General features: G+C 38.5%; 2 protein-coding genes across 2 annotated transcripts; one reads left to right on the forward strand and one right to left on the reverse strand.

Moving 5' to 3' along the window:
• The first annotated feature begins 527 nt into the window (after positions 1–527).
• DEFB128 (defensin beta 128) lies at positions 528–2963 on the forward strand. The gene is made up of 2 exons (XM_020281941.2): positions 528–576; positions 2725–2963. Exons 1-2 carry the CDS (start codon positions 528–530, stop codon positions 2961–2963), a joined length of 288 nt encoding a protein of 95 aa, XP_020137530.1.
• A 4055-nt stretch (positions 2964–7018) lies between these two features.
• Positions 7019–8879, reverse strand: DEFB127 (defensin beta 127). Its single transcript, XM_012755301.2, is given in 3 exon segments — positions 7019–7177; positions 7179–7273; positions 8831–8879. Coding segments are annotated over 3 exon segments (303 nt in total).
• Positions 8880–22824: the final 13945 nt, after the last annotated feature.

Consider the following 22824-nt stretch of genomic DNA (forward strand, 5'->3'; position numbering starts at 1 on the left):
TTTATCTAGGCAAACCTGAAAGCAATCCTTACTCCTAGAATGACTATATAGAAATTTTATAGATTTAAAAAATTATTATTGGATGTGCTTCTGTGTCTACTTTGACTAATTTATCTTCCCAACAGGGTTACTTCTGTGAGCGAGAGGCAGCATTAGCTGGATGGGACATTGGAACAATAGGAATAAGCCAAGACTGTCCCACGCAAACCAGAGCATATGACTAACCAACCTTGATCCAAGTGGGCTGACAGCTCAGGTGGAGAAATCTTAGTTCCTGCTCTCTAGACACTCATCTTGAGAAAGGGGGAGTAGGTATGATATGGTGGAACATTCTGTGACTGTGAACTCCATATTTGGGAACGTAGGTGGGGATAGACTTGGATTTCCTGTCTGTCCATGTGGGTTAAAATGAGAGTTCAGAATGCTGATTACATTTAAAACTCTAGCTCATCTTGAAAGAACCTGTGGGATACAGACCACTGAACAAAGAAGTTCTGTTGCCTCTTTCTCTTGGGAAGTCTGTAAACATGAAGCTGTTTCTGGTTCTTATTATTCTGCTGTTTGAGGTACCCACAGGTAACTTGTCCAAATGTACCATAAAATCCTAGGAGATATTACTGTTCATAAGAGTGGGGATGGAGGTCAGGCATGATGGCTCATGCCTGTAATGCTAGCACTCTGGGAGGCTGAGGTGGGTGGATCGTTTGAGCTCAGAAGTTCAAGACCAGCCTGAGGAAGAGTGAGACCCCCATCTCTGCTAAAAAAAATAGAAAGAAATTAGCTGGACAACTAATATATATATATATATATATATATAATTAGCCGGGCATGGTGGCATTATGCCTGTAGTCCAGCTACTCGGGAGGATGAGGCAATAGGATTGCTTGAGCCCAGGAGTTTAAGGTTGCTATGAGCTAGGCTGATGCCATGGCACTCTAGCCTGAGCAACAGAGTGAGACTCTGTCTCAAAACAAAAAAGAGTGGGGACAGGACCTTCAAGATTGTTGATATCTGGCCAATATCATAAAAAATGCCCATCCTCCTGGGAGCCTGACTTGAGTCTGTGCCTTAAAAGAACTTGCAGGGAGGTAAGAGGAAGTCAAGGCTGTACTTTCAGGGGTTCTTTTCAGAGGTATTGGTGAACCCATCACCTAGAATTATCTTTATAATGCTGAACACTGTTTTCACTCGAGAACCTGGCCATCCCCTTTTCCATCCAAATTCATTTTCAGACTGTACTATAACAGTAAAGAGAAGAGTACATGGTCTGGAATCATGTCAATGTGAGGTTAAAATATGTCTTCACCATAGACTAGTTGTATGAATTGAGCACATTATTCTCTTGTAATCTCAATTTTATCATCTGTCAAATAAGTGCAATGACTATTTAATAATGATTCTATTTCATGTGAGGATTACATGAGCTTACAAATGTGAAGTGTCAAGTTTATGGTAGGAGACCTATCAGTGAGAGTTCAACTTTTCTCTTGCGAGGAAGAAGGGATATTGTCTTTTTGTGGCCCCCAAACATAGCCCTCTAACCTCCAAAGATATTCCCTGATTCTGGAGTTTAGGATACAGAGAACATGTCTCTGTTCTCCATCTTTATTTTGTGGGGTTGTCAACATTTTGTCTAGAGGGGCAAATAAGAATTAGAAACAAAGAGATTTAGGGTCTCAACATACTACCCCAAACAGGTGACCGTTTGGATCTCCAAGGAGACAGATATTCATGGAATTGAGTTTCATCCTTGGGCAATACATTTATCTGAGATCAAAAGGAGTGTGGAGGATGAGAGATAGGAGGAGCCAGGTTGTGGAGTCATACGGGCTGAATAGGGAAAGCTTTCTCAACAGCATCAACTGCTAAAACCCAGGAGATCTTGGCAAAGGGAGGTTGCTGCTTCCCATATCAGCGAGTGTGATACCCAATTACACTGTTAACTTAAAAGGGCCTGGCTGTGATGTTTGTTTTCTTTTTTTTGAGACAGAGTCTCACTTTGTTGCCCGGGGAAGAATGCCGTGGCGTCAGCCTAGCTCACAGCAACCTCAAAGTCCTGGGCTTAAGCAATCCTCCTGCCTCAGCCTCCTGAGTAGCTGGAACTATAGGCATGTGCTACCATGCCCAGCTAATTTTTTCTATATATTTTTAGTTGGCCAATTAATTTAAAAAATTTTTTTAGTAGAGATGGGGTCTCGCTCTTGCTCAGGCTGGTCTCGAACTCTTGACCTTGAGCGATCCCCCCACTTCTGCCTCCCAGAGTGCTAGGATTACAGATGTGATTCACCGTGCCTGGCCTGTGATGTTCTTTTAGAAGTTGCTTTGGCTCTGAATTGTGCTGATGCTGACAAGTTAGTGCTCCCTGGGGATGCGGGATGGAGGCAGGACTGAGGGAGTGCTGACTTTGCAGCTTGGAGGAGACAGTCAGCTTTGCCAAGGTCCTGGGGTGGGACATGGCTCCAGTCAATAACCAGGAATTGATCTCTCTCTCTTCTCTTTTATCATGTAAGTTCTAATGTTCTCAGAGCCAACTAAGTGTTGGCTAGGAGCCTGGGGTTTTGAATGGCCTTAATTTGGGATACTTTTCAAGGAGTGGGGAGTTTCTGAGTTTCCTTTTATTGGCATAAGATTGACTTTGGGAGCACAGGAGGCCATGACTTGTGGAAAACCTATTCAGCTTTCCTTCATGAACTAACCTTGGTTCAATGTTGTTTCCATGAGCAGATGGGGCAGGACTCAAAAAATGCTTTAATAATGTAACAGGCTACTGCAGGAAGAAATGCAAAATAGGGGAAATCTATGAATCGAAATGTCTAAATGGGAAATTATGTTGTGTTATTGAAGAAGAAAACAAAACACATTTGAAAGCTTACAAGCCGAAAGAACCTGATAACGATGCGTTTGATGAGAAGATGGACTACCTTATGCTGCCCACTGTCACCTATTTCACAGTCATGCCCTAAAGCAAGCCCATGTCTCACTGGTCTACACTCTTCCTAAATCAGAAATGCTGCCTAATACAGCAGGCTGCAGCAAGAAATTTATCTGCTTCCTTCTGTGAACTTGATTCCCCACCTAATAAAGTTCTATGCTGTTCCCTGGATTTGTTTATTGATGTAGTCACTCAGTTTTGAGAACACTTCAAACATGAATGGAGTTGCCATGTTCCAGGTATTATACTACTAAGATGGGGGATATAAAGTTGAAGTGAACACATTGGTGGAGGCAGAAGTTAGTCCTTCTGTTTTCCATGCAAGACAATAGTTAATAGAATGTCAGGATTTCAGGTGTTTCTCCTTCTTTGAAAAATGAAATTTGTTATATCCAAGCAGATCTGAATGCCCCGACTTTGTGTGTGTGTGTGTGTGTGTGTGCATGCACTTGTGTTTATGAATATAGAGGATTTGCTAAAAGCTAATAATACATTAGAGGGAAGAAAGACATTTGAACATTTTCATGACATTTATTGGGGTAGATCTGATAAGCAGTCATGACAGCAAGTGGTAATTCCAATACATATAATTGAAAACTCATTTAATGTGCCTGCTCCATCTCCTTTTTAAGTAGCAATTTGAATGACTAGTTGACACAATTTTCAGACAAATATTACTCTTAGGATCTTTGAAAGCAGTGCAAGTTCTGTTTGTTTCAATAGAATGAAATTTAAAGTCTTATTGAGGAGGACATGTTTAAGAAGCTCCTCATGAGCTAGATAAATTTGCAGTAGGACATGATGGTATGAACTGCTCTCCATATGAGAAGAACAGAAACTTTTGTGGTGACATCCATTGACGTTGCTTGAGTTAAAGCATTGGCCATAAGTAACTTTGGTGGGGCTAACATTTACTCATGAAGGATGAAGAAATTGATAGGGCTTCTTCCTCTATGAGCAGCTTACCATCTTGATTTACTGGGGAGACAGATAAAAATCGAGATGGATATGTTCAAGTTTCAAGAGCACCCAAGGACCTTCATTTTAGTAACTGTGGCTTTTGGGAATTTTGGAGAAGTGTGTAGGAAACAATGACTGGACCTTGATTGCAGAATTCAAGACGTTTTTGTTGATGATTTCAGCACTGTGGAAGCTAATACATGGCTGTTTACAACTTAATTCTGAGAGAGGTTTTAACATAAGGCTTACATAAGAAAGCCTTTTTTCACTGAAACTTTTCACAAGCACCTCTCCTCTTTAATCTTTTATCACAGTGTCAGGAGGGGCAATTTTAAGAAGGGTCATTCTGTCACTATAAGACTGAAGATGGGTCTGGCTTACTGTTTTTAATCTATATGAGTGCTCTACTCTATATGAGTCCATTGATAAATTAGATCCAAGAATCCATTTTGCCTTAGTTAGTGTCAGATAAATCAGGGAAATGTCTCCTGAGTTGGAGGAGATGCATATAATTAACTGAACAGATAAAATTAAGCCTTGAGTTCTACTTTGACTGGTTGGACCTAATCTTTGCTTTGACTTTTCCCCCATTAACCTATATTCTCTCCATACTCATAGGAGAAGTGGGTGTGGTCAGTATTGTTATATGTATGCTTATTTGTCTACCATATTTTTATCTATTATTATATCTATTATCTATGTATTATCTATTAATACAAAATTAAATTAAAATCTTATATTTTTATTTTTTATTTTTTTGAGACAGAGTCTCACTCTGTTGCTGGGCTAGAGTGACGTGGCGTCAGCCTAGCTCACAGCAACCTCAAACTCCTGGGCTCAAGTGATCCTTCTGTTTTAGCCTCCCGAGTAGCTGGGACTACAGGCATGTGCCACCATGTCCGGCTGATTTTTTCTATATATTTTTAATTGTCCAGCCAATTTCTTTCTATTTTTTTTTTTTTTTTTTAGTAGAGACGGAGTCCTGCTCTTGCTCAGGCTGGGCCCGAACTCCTGAGCTCAAACGATCCTCCTGCCTCGGCCTCCCAGAGTGCTAGGAAAATCCTATATTTTCATTATTCACCCATTTGGTACGGGCAGTTTATTTTTCTTGGATCTATTTTAGAGCATTCTCCAAAATCTAATTCATAGATTTTTTTTTTATTTGTGCAAATTTACAGGGTACATGTGAAATTTTGTTACATGTATATTATGTATAGTGATTGAGTCAGGGCATTTACGGTGTCCATCATGTGAGTATATTACATTTTTATTAAGTATAGTCACCCTACTCTGCTATCAAACACTGAATTTATTACTTCTGTTTAACTGTATGCTGTAACCCTTTAACCTACCTCTATTCATCCTCCCCTCTCCCAACTCACCCTTCTCACTCTCTGTTATCTCTCTTTTCCCTCTCTGCCTCCATGTATTCAAATTTTTTAGCTCCCACATAAAAACGATAACAAGGGTACTTGTCTTTCTGTGCCTGGCTTATTCAACTTAAGATGGTGACCTACAGTTCCATCCACGTTGTTGCAAATGACATGATTTTATTCTTTTTAAATGGCTGAATAGTACTCCATTGTGTATATATACATTTTCTTTATCCATTCATCCACTCTCAGACATTTAGGTTGATTCTATTATTATATCTTTGTTATTGTGAATAGCACTACAATAAACATGGGGGTGCAGGTGCAATAAATTGATATATTGATTTCTTTTCCCTCGAATACCCAGTAGTGGGATTGCTGGACCGTACAGTGGTTCTATTTTAAGTTTTTTGAGAAATCTCCATACTGTTTTCCACAGTGGCTGAACATTACATAATGTAACATTACCACCAATAGTTTACAAGAGTTCTCTTTTCTCCACATTCTTGTCAGCATTGGTTATTTTTTGTCTTTTTAGTAATAGGCATTCTAACTAGTGTAAGATGATATCTCATTGTGGTTTTGATTTGCATTTCTCTGATGATTAATGATGTTGAACATTTTCACATACTTTTTGGACATTTATATTTCTTCTTTAGAGAAATGTATATTCTATTCATGACGTTTGCCCACTTTTTAATGGGATTATTAAATATTTGGGTTTTTTTCCTATTGAGTACCTTGTATATTCTGGTTATTAGTCCCTGGTTGGGTGAATTGTTTGCAACATGGAAAATGAGTGTGAAATGTAGTTGGAGAAGAAACTTTTCATGTTGATCATATTTAGAAGGTATATCTTTGAATATTAGGCAGAATATAGACCTGGATTATTCTTGTGTTGTCTTGCATATCAAGACAACAAGAAAATCTGATACAGTACTGCAATTCAGACCAATTCTCAGGTCTTTTACATTTCCTCTCAGCTCCAAATGGTTCCAGTTACCAAAAGGATGAGCACATGAGCAACAGTAACAAAGAGCAACAACAAAAACCTAAACATTTCTGACTTAGAGTTATTTATTTAGGTCTTTCTCCACCTTATATAGTGAGCTCCATGACAGTGGAATCCTATTTATATCTAACTTCCCAGTTCACTGCTGGTACGCAGAAGCCTAAGAAATCCGACTTCCCCATAGCTCAACTTTGTGTGCTCTGTTCTTCATCCAAAGCGCATGTGTAGTTTCCTGAGTGTTTTGTCTTTCCCAATTTCCTTCCATTAGTTGACACCCTTCTGTTTACTCAAATTGCCTTCTCTTTTAACACTCATGTATTGAAATCCTACGCATTTTACAAGGCCTGCTTTAATCTTAAACTCACTTTGAATTTACCTTGAATACTGGCTTCACCTTTCCCTCTCCTAAAAATTACATGTCAGTTTTCCTGGGTTTCTTATTCTAGTCTTTCATATTTTCTTTATAAATTTTTATTTATTTATTTTTTTAGTGCACTGGTTAGATTTCGTTTTCAAGGACAGGTTCTGAGTGGTTCTCATGAAACCATTACCTGGTATAGAATGAGTGTTCATTCTCTGGTTAAAGAACAACCGAGTCAGAAAACTGTCAATGAGGTTTATTAGAATCTGCTTTAAGGTCATTCTGGGGACCGAGAAACCAGAAGGGAAAAGATGTGGATCTTGTCACCTTAGTTTATTAGAATAGGTTGAGAAATGAATGAACAGAAAATTGTACTTGATTTATGTAGAATATATGTTGTAGGTTGAGGAAGTGTGTTTTATATCTTCATCTTGAGGAAGAGTCAGTGCAAGTTCTGGCGGTTTTGGACGAGGTGGCTGTGTAATTCTTTTACGAGCTTCTATGTCCTTGATACTGAGGCAACAGTATCTATCGCTCATGTCCACATAGCACCTCACGTCTTTCGGTTATTTTGCAGATTCTCCTGCAATGTCCTTGTATATGGTCATCCCAGCACTTCTTAAGTTGTTCAGTTACTGTGCACATAAAAGCAATAGGGCAAGATCAGAATTTGGGACTGAAGGCAGCCTCTGTTATGGGGGAGGCAGAGGAAGCTTGTGGGGCTTAGAGGCATGGGGTGTCCACAAGGTGTATTCTTCTAATATCCCAACGAAAATTCTCCAGCAAAGTGAAACTTAGGGGTTGTGTTTAACTGGATCACTCATATTTAGGTCCTGTAAGGTTTTGGGCCTTCTTTCAACATCCAATAGACTCCACCAAGAACATAAGATCTTGTTGGAGAAAATAAAGGAGCTGAGTCCTTGATTCCAGAATGTGGAACTACATTCCGCATGGGAACTTCAGCAAGTCTGCCTCCATCCTGAATGCTCCCAGGGCACTACTACCTCCTACGACTGCCACACCTCTAATGTCCAGAGAACAGTATGTTGTCACTGTGTATTTATTATCTGAGTCAAACCATTCTCTTGAAACTATTCCCTACTGAGGTCAAGAATGCCTTTCTTGCTATCCAGTCAGGTGTTTTTTCCCTTACTAATCTTCCTCCCTTATTTACTCTCAGCATTGTACGCTTCTGCTGATTCACATCTTCCTTTGGCTTCTGTGTCATCACAGCAATATGGATGTCCTTCGAACTCTTGGATTTGTTTTTTCCCTCTGTGACTCTTCATTCTCCTTCCACTTCCAGAGGCAAGAATCCCTCCAATGTTCAGTCCTGCACTGTTGCTAACCTTGATATATATTTAGTTCTTCAGTGATCCTAAACTCTTTTGATGATCTAAGATTAAGGATGTTCGAATTTTGGCTCCTGGGTTTGTACTAACCCCTGGACTAGACCCCAGAGGATGAAGACTGAGAACCAAGATGATCCTTTCAACCCCAAATTCTAGAACTCCTTTGAGTCTTAGGAATTTAGGAGGCCAGGGATAGATCATTATTATTCCTATAATAAGGTACAAATACAAAAGATCTCGTTTGAAAGGGGAAAGGAAACTCTAATTTTTAAGTTCTTAGTATGTCCCTGGCGCCATTCTAGGTGCTTCACATATGTCATATCAGTTAATAAATCCTCTGTGAGCTATGTGTCTTTATCTCTGCAGATGAGGAAACTGAGACTCATAGTCTTTGCTTCTTATTCAAAGCTGACAAACTAATAGATATTGAAGGCATGTTTCTTAGATCTGACCCCAAAGTTTACTTCTTCCACTATTCACACACTGTAGCACAACAGGCTAAAATATATATTTGAGTGGAAGAAAATATGGCTGAGTGCCAGAGCAAAAACTGTATCCCTAAAAATAAGGGTACCCCTAGATACTGGACTCATTCCTTTCTATAAAAAACCCTTCCCAGAAGACGCTATGACTTCTTTTCAGCTCTGTGAGTACTTCTTTTTAAGGACAGTACCATGGTATAAGACCTCGGGAAAGGACATTTCTGATAATGTTGGATAGATTTTAGCCATCCTTGGAGGCCCTGTGCCTTCTACTGTGGATTATGAAATTGCCTTAGACTCTTGAAAATGCTTCATCCCATTGTTGACTTAACTGAATCCCTGGAAAGCTCTGGGTTACCTGTTGGTTTCTGGAACAGCAAAATTGCAATGATCAGGAAGAGCCCCATGGCCAGGTTTCCCAGAGGAGGTGCAGCCAAAGCTCTTGGTCCAGTGATTGTGTACTATGTCACCTTCCTCAGAGACTTGGATTCTTATGCACTGAACCAGAACAGATGGTACGATATGAAGTATGCCCCCAAACTTCTGAACTGTGGGCTTTTTATCATGTGGGCAGACACAGGAAATTTGAGGTCACCCACTTTACCCCCACATGGAATTCAGAGACACATCATGTTCCACCCCATCACACTGGATGCCATTCTGTAGGCTGTAGACTACTGGTAGGAAGAATCTGTGCTTTTCATACTTTGGCTGTCTGCCCAGCTAGACCAAGGTAGACATGCACACACCTCTAAGAATGCATAAGGAAATATAAACCAAGACATAAGCCCCAAAATCCAACAAGAAGAATCTGTAGTAGGTGTCTTTCATGTTTAGGAAGAAGGTATGATGTAGTTTTGTCTAATCTAAGGTCATCTGATTTTTGACAAAGGTACCAGAATATTTACTGGGGAAGGGACACCTTCTTCAATAAATGGTGCTGGGAAAACTGGATACCCCTGTGCAGAAGAATGAAACTAGACCCCCATGTATCACCATATACAAAAGTTTACTCAAAGTGGATTAAGACTTAAGTGTAAGACCTAAAACTATAAAACCACTAAAAGAAAACATAGGAACACTGCTTCAGGATGTGGGTCCAGGCAAAGATTTTATAACTAAGACTTCAAAAGCACAGGCAACAAAAACAAAAATAAACAAATGGTACTATATTAAGCTAAAAAGCTTCTGTACAGCAGAGGAAACAACCAGTAGAAGAAAGAGACAACTTGTAGAATGGGAAAAAATATTTACAAATTATTCATTTGACAAGGGACTAATATCTAGAATATACAAGGCAAAACCCCCAAATAACCAGATTAAAAAGTGGGCAGAATATCTGAATAAGCATGCCTCATACCTCATAAGCAGACATAAAAATGGCTAACAAATATATGAAAAAATACTTGACATCAGTAATCATCAGGGAAGTGCAAATCAAAACCACAATGAAGTATCATCTCACCCTAGCTAAAATGGATATTATCAAAAAGACAAAAAATAAATGCTGGTGATGCTGTGAAGAAAAGGGAGCTCTTATACACTGTTGGTGGGAGTATAAATCAGTATAGCCATTTTGGAAAATTGAAGTTTTCTCAAAAAACTAAAAATAGAACTAGTATACAATTCAGTAATCCTACTACTGGGTATCCAAAGGAAAGAAAACCCGTATATCAAAATGATACCTACATTTTCATGTTTATTGCAGCACTATTCACAATAGCTAAGATATGGAATCAACCTACATGGCCATTAACAGAAGAAAGGATAAAGGAAATGTGGTTTATATACTCAATGGAATACTCTTCAGCCATAAAAAGAATGAAATTCTGTGATTTGTGACAGCATGGATAGCCTGGAGGACATTATGTTAAACAGCATGTCAGGTACAAAAAGATAATTGCTGGACGTTCTAACTTATATGTATAAGCCAAAAAAAAAAATATTGATCTTATGGCAATAGAGAGTAGAATTGTGGGCAGTAGAGGCTGGGAAAGGTTTGGGGGAGGAGAGAACAGGGAGAGATTGGTTAATGGACACAAAATTACAGCTAGACCTGAAGAATGAGTTCTGGTGTTGCAGCACTGTAGTGTGAATATAGCTAACTACCATTCATTGTATATTTTTTAAAAGCTAGAAGAAAGGATTTTGAATGTTCTCAATGCTAAGAAATTATAAATGTTTGAGGTGATGGATATGCTAATTACCCTGATTTGATCCTTACCCATGGTATACTTGTATCAAAATATCACTTTGTATCCTACATATATGTGTAATCATTATGTGTCAACTAAAAATAAAAGAAAAATGGCTAAAATGGACGATTTTATTTATATATATTTTACCATAATTTTTAAAAAGATGCAGAAGAGTATTCTTTCTTTTTTCCAGACAGACTTTGAGAATATTATTTTAATCTTTTTTTATTTCATCATATTATGGAGGTACAAATATTTTAATTATCCTTTAACATATTTAAGATTCTTTCATCTTTATTATGTTATTTATTCCATTAATATTTAAATGTGGAGAGGATCAAGATGGCGGACGAGAAACACTGCCAGACAAAGTGTCTCTGCAGAAAAGACAGATTCTAGCAGAAATTAGAAAAAAGAAGCATACAGTGGACGAGGGCCGGAAGGAGGAGTACCTGAGACCCCAGGAGACTCCACGGGAGGAGGCTGCGGAGGAGAACTGGAAGCTGAGACCACCGGAGCAGCCTGGAAGACCAGCGGCAAGGGTAGGTGGCTAAATCACCTTTCCCCTCCCCTGCATTTGGGACTGCTGGTGGGCTTCCCAGCGGGTGGAGAGACCTGCGGACACCAGCCCAGAGACGGCCGCAGCCAGCTAGCGGTGAGCCTGTAGCGGACGTGGCACCAGACTCCCAAATCCCTCAGGGCACCTCCGTGTGCACAGACCCGAGCCGCTCGGCAAGCAGCGCCATATTGCCTCCTTCACCCCTCCGCCGACCCTACCTGCGGCTGCCCAGAGAGACAATACAGCCACCAGCCGGAGGCACCTCCAGGGAACGGGATATTCCAAGCAAATAGAAGCCAAAAGAAGGCTGGTGTGGCAGTTCTAATTTCAGACGATTTAGTTTTTAAACCAACAAAAGTAGTGAAAGACAAAGAGGGTCATTATATAATGGTGAAGGGCACAGTTCAACAAGAAGAGATAACAATTTTAAATATATATGCACCCAACTTAGGTGCACCCAGATTCATAAAGCAAACCTTACTGGATCTAAGCAAATTGATTAATAGCAACTCCATAATCACCGGAGATTTCAACACTCACTGACAGCACAAGACAGATCCTCCAAACAGAAAATTAATAAAGAAGTAATGGACTTAAACAAAACTCTGGAACAATTGGGCCTGACTGACATTTACAGGACATTCTACCCAAAATCCACTGAATATACGTTCTTCTCATGAGCTCACGGGACATTCTCTAAGATTGACCATATCCTAGGACACAAAGTAAATCTCAAGAAATTTAAAAAAATAGAAATCATACCATGTGCCTTCTCGGATCACAGTGGAATAAAAGTAGAAATCAACCCTAACAGAAACTCACATTTCTACACAAAAACGTGGAAATTAAACAACCTCCTACTAAATGATTACTTCATAATGAAGAAATCAAGATGGAAATAAAAAAATTCTATGAACAAAATGACAATGGGGAGACAAGTTATCAAATCCTCTGGGACACAGCTAAAGCAGTTCTGAGAGGAAAGTTTATCTCCATAAATGCCTATAACCAAAAGACAAAAAGATCACAAGTAGACAATCTAATGAAACGACTCAAAGAGCTGGAAAAAGAAGAACAGACCAACCCCAAACCCAGCAGAAGAAGTGAAATCAACAAGATCAAATCAGAACTAAACGAAATTGAAAACAGGGAAGCTATTCAGGAGATTAATAAAACAAAAAGTTGGTTCTTTGAAAAAATAAACAAAATTGACACGCCATTGGCTAAGCTAATGAAAAGCAGAAAAGAGAAATCTCTAATAAGCTCCTTCAGGAACAAAAAAGGAGATATCACAACTGATCCCAAAGAGATACAAGATATAATTTATGAATACTACAAAAATCTTTATGCACACAAACTGGAAAATGTGGAGGAAATGGACAAATTTCTAGAAACACACAGCCTCCCTAGGCTCAACCAGGAAGAAATAGATTCCCTGAACAGACCAATCTCAAGAGCTGAAATAGAATCAGCAATTAAAATTCTCCCTAAAAAGAAAAGTCCCGGTTCAGATGGTTTCACACCCAAATTTTACCACACTTACAAAGAAGAACTAGTACCTATCTTGCAGAAACTATTCCACAACATCGAGAAGAATGGAAACCTCCCCGACACCTTTTATGAAGTGAATATTACTCTGATACGAAAACCAGGAAAGGATGCAACAAAAAAGAAAACTACAGACCAATATCCCTAATAAATATAGATGCAAAAATTTTCAACAAAATCTTAGCTAACCGAATCCAGACACTTATCAAAAAAATAATCCATCATGACCAAGTGGGCTTCATCCCAGGGATGCAGGGATGCTTCAACATACGTAAATCTATAAATGCAATTTACCAAATAAACAGAAGCAAAAACAAAGACCACATGATTCTTTCGATAGATGCAGAAAAAGCTTTTGACAAAATTCAACATCTTTTCATGATACGAACACTTAATAAAATAGGCATAGAAGGAACATACCTAAAAATGATATAAGCCATATATGACAGACCCATAGCCAACATCATACTGAATGGGGAAAAATTGAAATCATTCCCACTTAGAACTGGAACCAGACAAGGCTGCCCACTGTCTCCAATTCTGTTCAACATAGTGCTAGAAGTCCTGGCTACAGCAATCAGAAAGGCAAATGAAATTAAAGGTATCCAAATAGGGGCAGAAGAGATCAAACTTTCACTGTTTGCTGATGATATGATATTATATCTAGAAAATCCCAAAGATTCAACCAAGAAACTCCTGGAACTGATCAATGAATTTAGTAAAGTCTCAGGATACAAAATCAATACACAGAAATCAGAGGCATTCATATACACCAACAACAATCTAATTGAGAACCAAATCAAAGACTCAATTCCCTTCACAATAGCAACAAAGAAATTAAAGTACCTAGGAATATACTTAACCAAGGAGGTAAAAGATCTCTACAGGGAGAACTATGAAACACTGAGGAAGGAAATAGCAGAGGATGTAAACAGATGGAAATCCATACCATGCTCGTGGATCGGCAGACTCAACATCATTAAAATGTCTATACTACCCAAACTGATCTACAGATTCAATGCAATACCTATTAAAATCCCATCAGCATTCTTCATAGATATAGAAAAAATAATTTTACACTTCATATGGAACCAAAGAAGACCCCGAATATCAAAAGCAATTCTAGGCAACAAAAACAAAATGGGAGGCATTAATGTGCCAGATATCAAATTATACTACAAAGCTGTAGTAATTAAATCAATATGGTATTGGCACAAAAATAGGAATATTGACCAGTGGAACAGATGTGAAAATCCTATATATAAAACCATCCTCATATAGCCATCTAATCTTTGACAAGGCAGACAAAAACATATGCTGGGGAAAAGAATCCCTTTTCAATAAATGGTTCTGGGAAAACTGGATAACCCCCTGTAGAAGGCTAAATCAGGACCCCCACCTTTCACCTCTCACAAAAATCAACTCACGCTGGATAACAGACTAAACCTAAGGTATGAAACTATTAGAATTCTAGAGGAAAATGTTGGAAACACTCTCCTAGTCGTCGGCCTAGGCAAAGAGTTTATGAAGAAGTCCCCAAAGGCAATCACAGCAGCAACAAAAACAAATAAATGGGACATGATCAAACTACAAAGCTTCTGCACAGCCAAAGAAATAGTCATGAAAGTAAACAGACAAACTACAGAATGGGAGAAAATTTTTGCATCTTACGCATCCGATAAGGAGCTGATAACTAGAATATACTTAGAACTCATGAAAATCAGCAAGAAAAAATCAAATAACTCTATTAAAAAGTGGGCGAAGGACTTGAATAGAAACTTTTGTAAAGAAGATAGAAGAATGGCCAACAAACATATAAAAAAATGCTCAACATCTCTAATCATCAGGGAAATGCAAATCAAAACCACAATGAGATATCACTTAACTCCAGTGAGAATGGCCTTTATCAAAAAGTCTCCAAACAATAGATGCTGGCGTGGATGTGGAGAAAGAGGAACACTCCTACACTGCTGGTGGGACTGCAAACTAGTTCAACCTCTGTGGAAAGCAATATGGAGATACCTTAAAGTGATACAAGTGAATCTACCATTTGATCCAGCAATCCCATTGCTGGGCATCTACCCAAAAGATTTAATGACACTCTACAAAAAGGACACCTGCACTCAAATGTTTATAGCAGCACAATTCATAATTGCAAGGCTGTGGAAACAGCTCAAGTGCCCATCAATCCAAGAATGGATTAATAAAATGTGGTATATGTATACCATGGAGTACTATTCAACTCTAAGAAACAACGGTGATATAGCACATCTTATATTTTCCTGGTTAGAGCTGGAACTCATACTATTAAGTGAAGTTTCCCAAGAATGAAAAAACAAGCACCACATATACTCTCCTGCAAATTGGTATTAACTGAGCAGCACCTAAGTGGACACATAGGTACTACAGTAATAGGGTATTGGGCAGGTGGGAGGGGGGGCGGGGGGTGGGTATATACATATATAATGAGTGAGATGTGCACCATCTGGGGGATGGTCATGCTGGAGACTCAGACTTGTGGGGGGAGGGGGAATGGGCATTTATTGAAACCTTAAAATCTGTACCCGCATAATATGCTGAAATAAAAAAAAATATTTAAATGTGTATGTGTTCATGTGTGACTCTTATAACTGATAATTTTTTTCTTAGTTTAATTTTTTAAATTATTTTTTTTATTTCAGCATATTACAGGGGTACAAATGTTTAGTTTACACTTTTTTTGCTCTTGAGACAAAGTCTTGCTCTGTCACCCAGGTTAGAGTGACGTGGTGTCAGCCTAGTGCATAGCACCTTCAGACTCCTGGGCTTAAGCAATCCTCTTGCCTCAGCCTTGGGAGTAACTGGACTACAGGCGTGCACCACCACGCTCGGCTCATTTTTTTCTATTTTTAGTAGAGACAGAGTCTTGCTTTTGCTCAGGCTGGTCTCAAACTCCTGAGCTCCAGTGATCCTCCCTCCTAGGCCTCCCAGAGTGCTAGGATGACAGGTATGAGCCACCTCGCCCGACTGTAACTGAGAATCTTGAGTAGCTCTAAGGTTATCTTTCACTAAGTAAAATGTGTCCACAAGGGGGAGATGTTCACCTAGATTAGTCTTAGACCATTGATAGCATTTTTCCAAAAAATTCAACCCTGCTAACATTGATATGCAGTAAAAAAGTAAGCCAGTTGGCTTGGATGAGCACTTCCCCATCATTCAGGTCATGCAGTAGTTTTCACAGTAATATCTTTTACACTGAAGGAAATTAACATGGAAGAAATCCTTTCGGCAGGCAAATATAAATTTAAGGGACTTTACCTCAGAGATCCTAAGGATCACTTCTCTTCACCTTTGCCACAAGCCTTTACATAGTTTAAGCACTAGCCAAAGAATTGATTTTATTATTTATTTATAGTCTTCCTGTGGACATGAATTTCTCCTATAGGTGACCTGTTGGTGGAGCATCAAATAAGAACAATAAGATAAGTCTGAGCAATCAGGAGAAGTATATAAGGATTTCTTCTTGTTTAAGTTTTATTTCTGAACTGGGTGTTAAATTAATAATGAGAAACATAATCATAGGAATGGGTCCTAGTACTGAAGATAAATCACTCATAAAACAAACAAATAAATAAAGAATGTATTATATTCATGTTAGCAGAAGAAAATAGGATCTATCTAACAGAAATGAAGAAAATGGGGAATAGATAGGTCACAACTAGAGGGCAGGAAAAAGTCCTAATATACCAGTAATTACAATACATTCTCCTGGCTTAAACTCATTGATCAATTAACAGAGATTCATCACGGGATTATAAAGAGATTCCAGCAATGTTAGACAATAAGACACAATAATAAACTTTTCTTAATGGAAATATAGCAGAATAGATACATTGAACAATGTATCTGGTGAGAATGATGCAAAAAGTTTGATAAACTTAAAAAGGAAATTATTATTATACTGTGCAGCTGTCAAAAAACTGAAGGAATTTGCACAGGCCAAAAACTAAGATTGGAAACTCTGGAAAGTAAATGGAACACCATTTTGATAGCTGTGTGGGATGTATAAAATCAACGTCCAGTCCAAGGTTAAACATATAATTGATACCCTTAATATAAACCTGGGATTCAAACGCAACAACCTCAGCATAAGGAAGAATGAACTCTCTCTCTCTCTCTCTCTCTCTCTCTCACACACACACACACACACACACACATATGAGTATGCACACACACGCACATGTGCGTAGTTTGTATTGGATTTTTTTTTTTTTTTTTTTTGGCCAATGCTAACCTTGGCTTTGGATACAGGAGGGAAATATTGACCCTGTGTTAACCCTAGTGAATTGTAACCACAGCTTCTCATGGGTTTTCAATCTAAGTTCAAGCTACTTATGTGGATGAAAAAAATCAAGCAGAGAATTTAATTTTAAGTAGTCCCAGTTAGTACAGCTAGGTGATTGGTGGAAGCAAGTGTCAATCTTTTCTTCATGCATCCAAGGCACCCAAGAATTTCTAAATGTGAAATTCCAATTAAAATGAAAATCTTTACAGCTTAACATCATAAAACACAAAATGAAATATGGTACCATGGATATGAGTCATTAGAAGGTCAGACATTAGAAACGGAAGCAATATACAATAATAATAGCAACGACAGGAATAATGACGAACCCTTCTATAGCACTTTCTACAATATGTGGCTGGCCCTCCTCTAGGTGTTCTACGTGTATGAACTCATGTACTCTCACAGCAACATTTTGAGGTATATATTATTATCTCCATTTTACAAATGAGAATCTGAGAGGCACACAAAATTTAGGAAACTTACCTCAGATCCCACTGCTGGAAAGAGATGGAGCTGGGTTTGAATCCAGACTGTAAAAATGCAGTATGGTAGCTACCAGAAACATGGCTGTTTGAATTTAAATTAACTCAATGTAAATAAAAATTTAAAGTTTAGTTCTTCAGTCATTTTAGTGTCCACAATATTATAGAGCACATTTCAAACGTTTTGGAGCCATGTGACTAGTGGCCACCATATTATACAGTACAAATCTAAAACACTTCCATCTTTGCAGAAACTTACTAGAGAACACTGTTGTGTGGGCTAAAACTTCACAACTGAATTATGTGCCTAATACTGGATGATCAGATCATTTTTAGATTCATTCAACCAGCACCAAATAAAAATATAGAATTATTCATCACGAAAAGATCTTCTCTTACTTTCTTATAGTCACACTCACCTTCTTCCCTTGACTATCTATAACTACTGGCAAATGTTAATTTGTTTTATATTTTCATAATTTTCTTTTTTTTTTTTTTTTTTGAGACAGAGTCTTATTCTGTTGCCCGGGCTAGAGTGCCGTGGCATCAGTCACAGCAACCTCAAACTCCTGGGCTCAAGCGATCCTTCTGCCTCAGCTTCTCAAGTAGCTGGGACCACAGACATACGCCACCATGCCCCGCTAATTTTTTCTATATATTTTTTAGTTGTTTGGCTAATTTCTTTCTATTTTTAGTAGAGACAGGGTCTCACTCTTGCTCAGGCTAGTATAATTTTTAAATTTCAAGAATATAATCATGTGACTCTTGACATTGTCTATTTCCCCCCCATTCAGCATAATGCTCTTGAAATCTATATAAATGGTTGCATGTAACAATAATTTATTCTTTTTGTTGCTGAGTGGTATTCCATAGTATGGATGTACCACTCTTTTTTGGTCAATCACCTATTGAATGACATTTTGGTTGTTTACAGTTTTAGGCTATTATAATGCTACCACTAATATCATTGTATAGGGTTAGTGGAGTAAAACATTTTCATTTGTCTGACATAAACACCAAGGAGTGTATTCTATTGTTGTTGAGTGGAATGTTCTATGATTACTGATCAGATCCTGTTGGTTTATGGTATTTTTTAATTCTTCTATACTCTTGCTGATTTTCTGTCTAGTTGTTGTATCAATTGTTGAAGTCATCAACTGTAATTGTAGATTTGTTTATTTCTCCTCTTAGTTTTATCGGTTTTTGCTTCATGTATTTTGAAATCGTTATATAGTTTGTAGACATTTAGGATTGCTATGTCTTATTGGTTGATTGACTCTTTTGTCATTATACTATTTTCCTCTCTGTCCTTGGTAATTTGTTTTGTTTTGAAGTCTCTTTAATTGATATTAATATAGCCATTCTACTTTATTTTGCTTAATATTTGCCTGGTGCATCTTTTTAGTATATGTTAGAAATTAAGTCTATCGTTTTATGTTTTGTCTTCTGTTTGTTCCTTCTGTTTTTAATTTCTCTGTTTTCTTTTTTCTCTCCATTCAACAATTTTTAGAATTCCATTCTGATTTATTTATAATTTTTAATCTATAATTTAAAAATTATACTTTTGAATGAATATCCAATTAGGACCAAGTATCAATGGTCATTGAAATCAAAATCCCATTTAATTTATTGAAGGCAAAGATTTACTCAAAATCACTAGAAAGCACATAGACATGCACATGCATGGTTTACAGAGCTCTGCAAGGTGACGAGCTAAAGAGGTAGAAGTCAGCTTTGAGGATATCTTCAGGATTAGCATGAGATGGGGTAGAGATGTGGCCCTGGGAGCAGGCAAAATTGCTTTCCAAATATGGTTATTCCTGTGCAAGATCCTTTTCCTCCCTGCACCTAGAATTTTTATATTTTATTTCTAAAATTTTTCATAATTAAAAATGGAAGAACCTATATCTCACATGACTTTTGAAGTCTACATTACTTAGAATTTCATAGATGTCATAGATGATGGTGCTCTGTGTGCCTTATTTATTTTAGTTTTTAGAGTGATTGCAGGAGGTAGGTATGTGATTATACTTGCCTTACCAATGAAGACATTGAGAGAGAGACCACCTAATGAGTTAAAGTAGTAAGGGACAAATCTAGATGTAACCCTTTTAGCTTCAGCTTTTATTATTAAAACCCTTCAGCTTTTATTATGTTCTCATCATGGTGAAACAATGCTTTTGTTTAAGAAATTGTGCGTTATTGTGCATGGCACATTGTGAGTTCTCATACAATAAAGTTTCTCGTCCCCTTGCCTCCCAGACTGATTAGTCAACCCCAAAGCAGGGAAATGTTATTTGCCACTAAGTTCCAGCATGGTATGAAGGATGGGTCAGATGGAAGGTAAGAGGACAGGAGGACAATGTTTCAGACTGCAGCCCTGAGATTATATTCCTCATCCATAATCAAAGTGATCATAGCTCTAAGATGTTTTCAAGGCAGTAATCAAGGTGATTACTGAGGAGAAAGCACAACAAGTTCTACCAGAAGCCTTTAAAACCCATCTGGCTGTTCAAAGAGGTCGCATGACCCTCAACTCTGTCACTCTTCTCTGCATAATAATGAGTCTTTCCCCAGGCAAAACATGGGTTATAATCACCCATATCTATGCAGAGCAGTCATGGTCCAATGGGCCGGGCCCCAGGTAAATGTGCCTTGCTGTTCCTCATCTAGGAAGTAGCAACCTGCTGCAGCTAAGTCCCTATGATATGACTAATGTTTTAATATGCTGTTCTTACAACCATCAAAGTACCTAGAATGGGAGTAAATATTTTCTCTATTTTTCAGTTTCAAATATGTAGGCTCAAAGGTGGGAAAGGATTTGTCCATAATCCAAGAGTTGATATATAGTGGGACCATGGAAGACCTCTTATATGTAGGCCTCTAAAGCTCATGTTTTTTTCCTGCTATCCTCCCCTGCTGAAGTAAACTGCTTCCATCTGTCCACCTTCCAATGTGAGTTCATGAGTTCTGCCAACAAAGAGAGCCATGAGTATAAGAGGCAATGATGTCCTTCCAGTTGGGAGAGTCCACCCCCTCTACTATGTAATAACATAGATCATAATGTGTCCTTTGAAGGAGACAGAAGCCACTTTCCTGGGGAAGATCTAGAATAAATAAAGGTGAGATTTCGGTAACACCCTAAAATCTTTCAGGCCCTTGAAAACCACCTTTACTTATTCAACAAGAATTAATATAGAATCTAGTTAGGAAATGATAGGAAAAAGAGAAAGATAAAATGGTTCCTGTTCTTGAATAAAATTTCAAAGCCTAGTAGGGGAGAAGACATATGCAGATATCTTGAATACAGCCTGTGAGATGATGACATAAAATTCTGGATAAGCCAGAACAGTGGGGCACAGGAGGTGGTAGTAATTTTATTTCGGGTGAAGCAGTGTGGTTATCAGTGGCCTCCAGAAGAAAATAAAGAACTTTTTCCAGGCAGGGATAAGTGGAGACAGAAAAGTGTGCACAAAAACTCAAAGCCAAAAGTAATCTCGTGAGTTGAAATCAATTACAAATAAGTGTGTGCGGCAGGAGTGCAAGATGCCCTGTGGGGAGGAGGGAGGAGATGCCCTGTGGGGAGAGATAGGAGGAGGTTCTGAACATGAAGAACAATGAAGGCTGGACTGGAGAGTTGGTGTAGGATGCTAAGCTGTGGGCAAGGATGCCAGGGGGGAGTTTAATGATTTCGATTTGTGTTTCATAAAAATGACTCTGGCCATCATTGTGGAGGATGGATGGGTATGTTTGTGAAAGGAATGCATAGCGATCAGTGGGAGAGGCTATTGCAAAAACCTCAGTAGCAGTTGGAGATAAAAGTCATGCACAATTAGAGGCAGAATGCACATGGATCTCTTAATAACTGGATTGGGATCAAGTGAAGAAGGAAAAAGGATTCTGTGATGGCACCCATGAACTTGTGTCAATAGTCGAGATAAACCTTCCACCAATGTTTTCTCCCACTTTTACATCTCTCCACTAAACCTTTGGCATTTTATGAGGTCAAAGGTGAAGTAGACTCAACAAAACATAATTCAATCTCATATTTTTAGAATCAAAAGGATGCTGGCATGACAAAGGTGGGGAGAGAGATATTGAGACCAACACTATAATTTCACAGTGGGCAGACAGACTGGCAAACACGGCTACTCTAAAAAAAAAAATAGTCATTCCATAATATAGGCTAGTGGTTCTTTGTTTTTGTTTTTTTTTTTTTTTAGAGTGAAAAAAACTTTTATTACTCTTTGATAGCAACTAACTGCATGTTAGGCTCAAGTCTTTGTTTTGGCAAAAATTAGAAATTATTTACATTCCAATAGAAATAAAGTATAATGTAGCAATGTTTCTTTTTTGTTTTGTTTTTTGTTTTTTTTTATTTCGGCATATTATGGGGGTACAGATTTTAAGGTTTCAATAAATGCCCTTTCCCCCCCTCTCCCCACAAGTCTGAGTTTCCAGCATGACCATCCCCCAGATGGTGCACATCTCACTCACTCATATATATCTGCCCCCCCCTCCCCCTGCCTAATACCTTATTACTGTAGTAGCTATGTGTCCACTTAGGTGCTACTCAGTTAATACCAGTTTGCTGGTGAGTATATGTGGTGCTTGTTTTTCCATTCTTGGGATACTTCACTTAGTAGTATGGGTTCCAACTCTAACTAGGAAAATATAAGATGTGCTATATCACCATTGTTTCTTAGAGCTGAAAGGCTACTGGTTCTTAAAGTGTGGTCCCAGGACCAGCAACACCAGAATCACTTGGGAACTTGAAAGCAACTCAAATTCTCAGGCTCTGTCGCAGAATCAGGAACTAAAGGCAAGGCCCAGAACTCTGTGTTTTGGTTCCTCCAGGTGTTTCTGAACATGTTCAGGTTTGATAAAATTGCTAGGGCGTATTGTGGGCCTATCACTCTCTTCAAAGATGGCACTGCTTCTACTCATGAGTCCTGATTGGGTGTTTGGGATTAACCTTCACTTGTGCCTGGCTTTTATCTTATTTGCATGCCTACCCCAGAATTGCTAGTGCAATGAAGTTGTGAGGACCTTCCAAACATCGATGAGTGGAGGAGCAGTGGGAAGGGGCTATAGAGACAAGATTGACACCAGAATAAGCCTCTTTGCTTTAATGTATCAGGAATCCTAGGTCAGGAAACAGGCTGGAATTTTCAAGAATCAGCAGCCTCAGGAGGAGCCTCAGCAGGAGCGTTTTCCCCAGATACTTGTGCTGGAGCA

Source organism: Microcebus murinus, chromosome 16, assembly GCF_040939455.1.
Source record: "Microcebus murinus isolate Inina chromosome 16, M.murinus_Inina_mat1.0, whole genome shotgun sequence".
NCBI lineage: Eukaryota > Metazoa > Chordata > Mammalia > Primates > Cheirogaleidae > Microcebus > Microcebus murinus.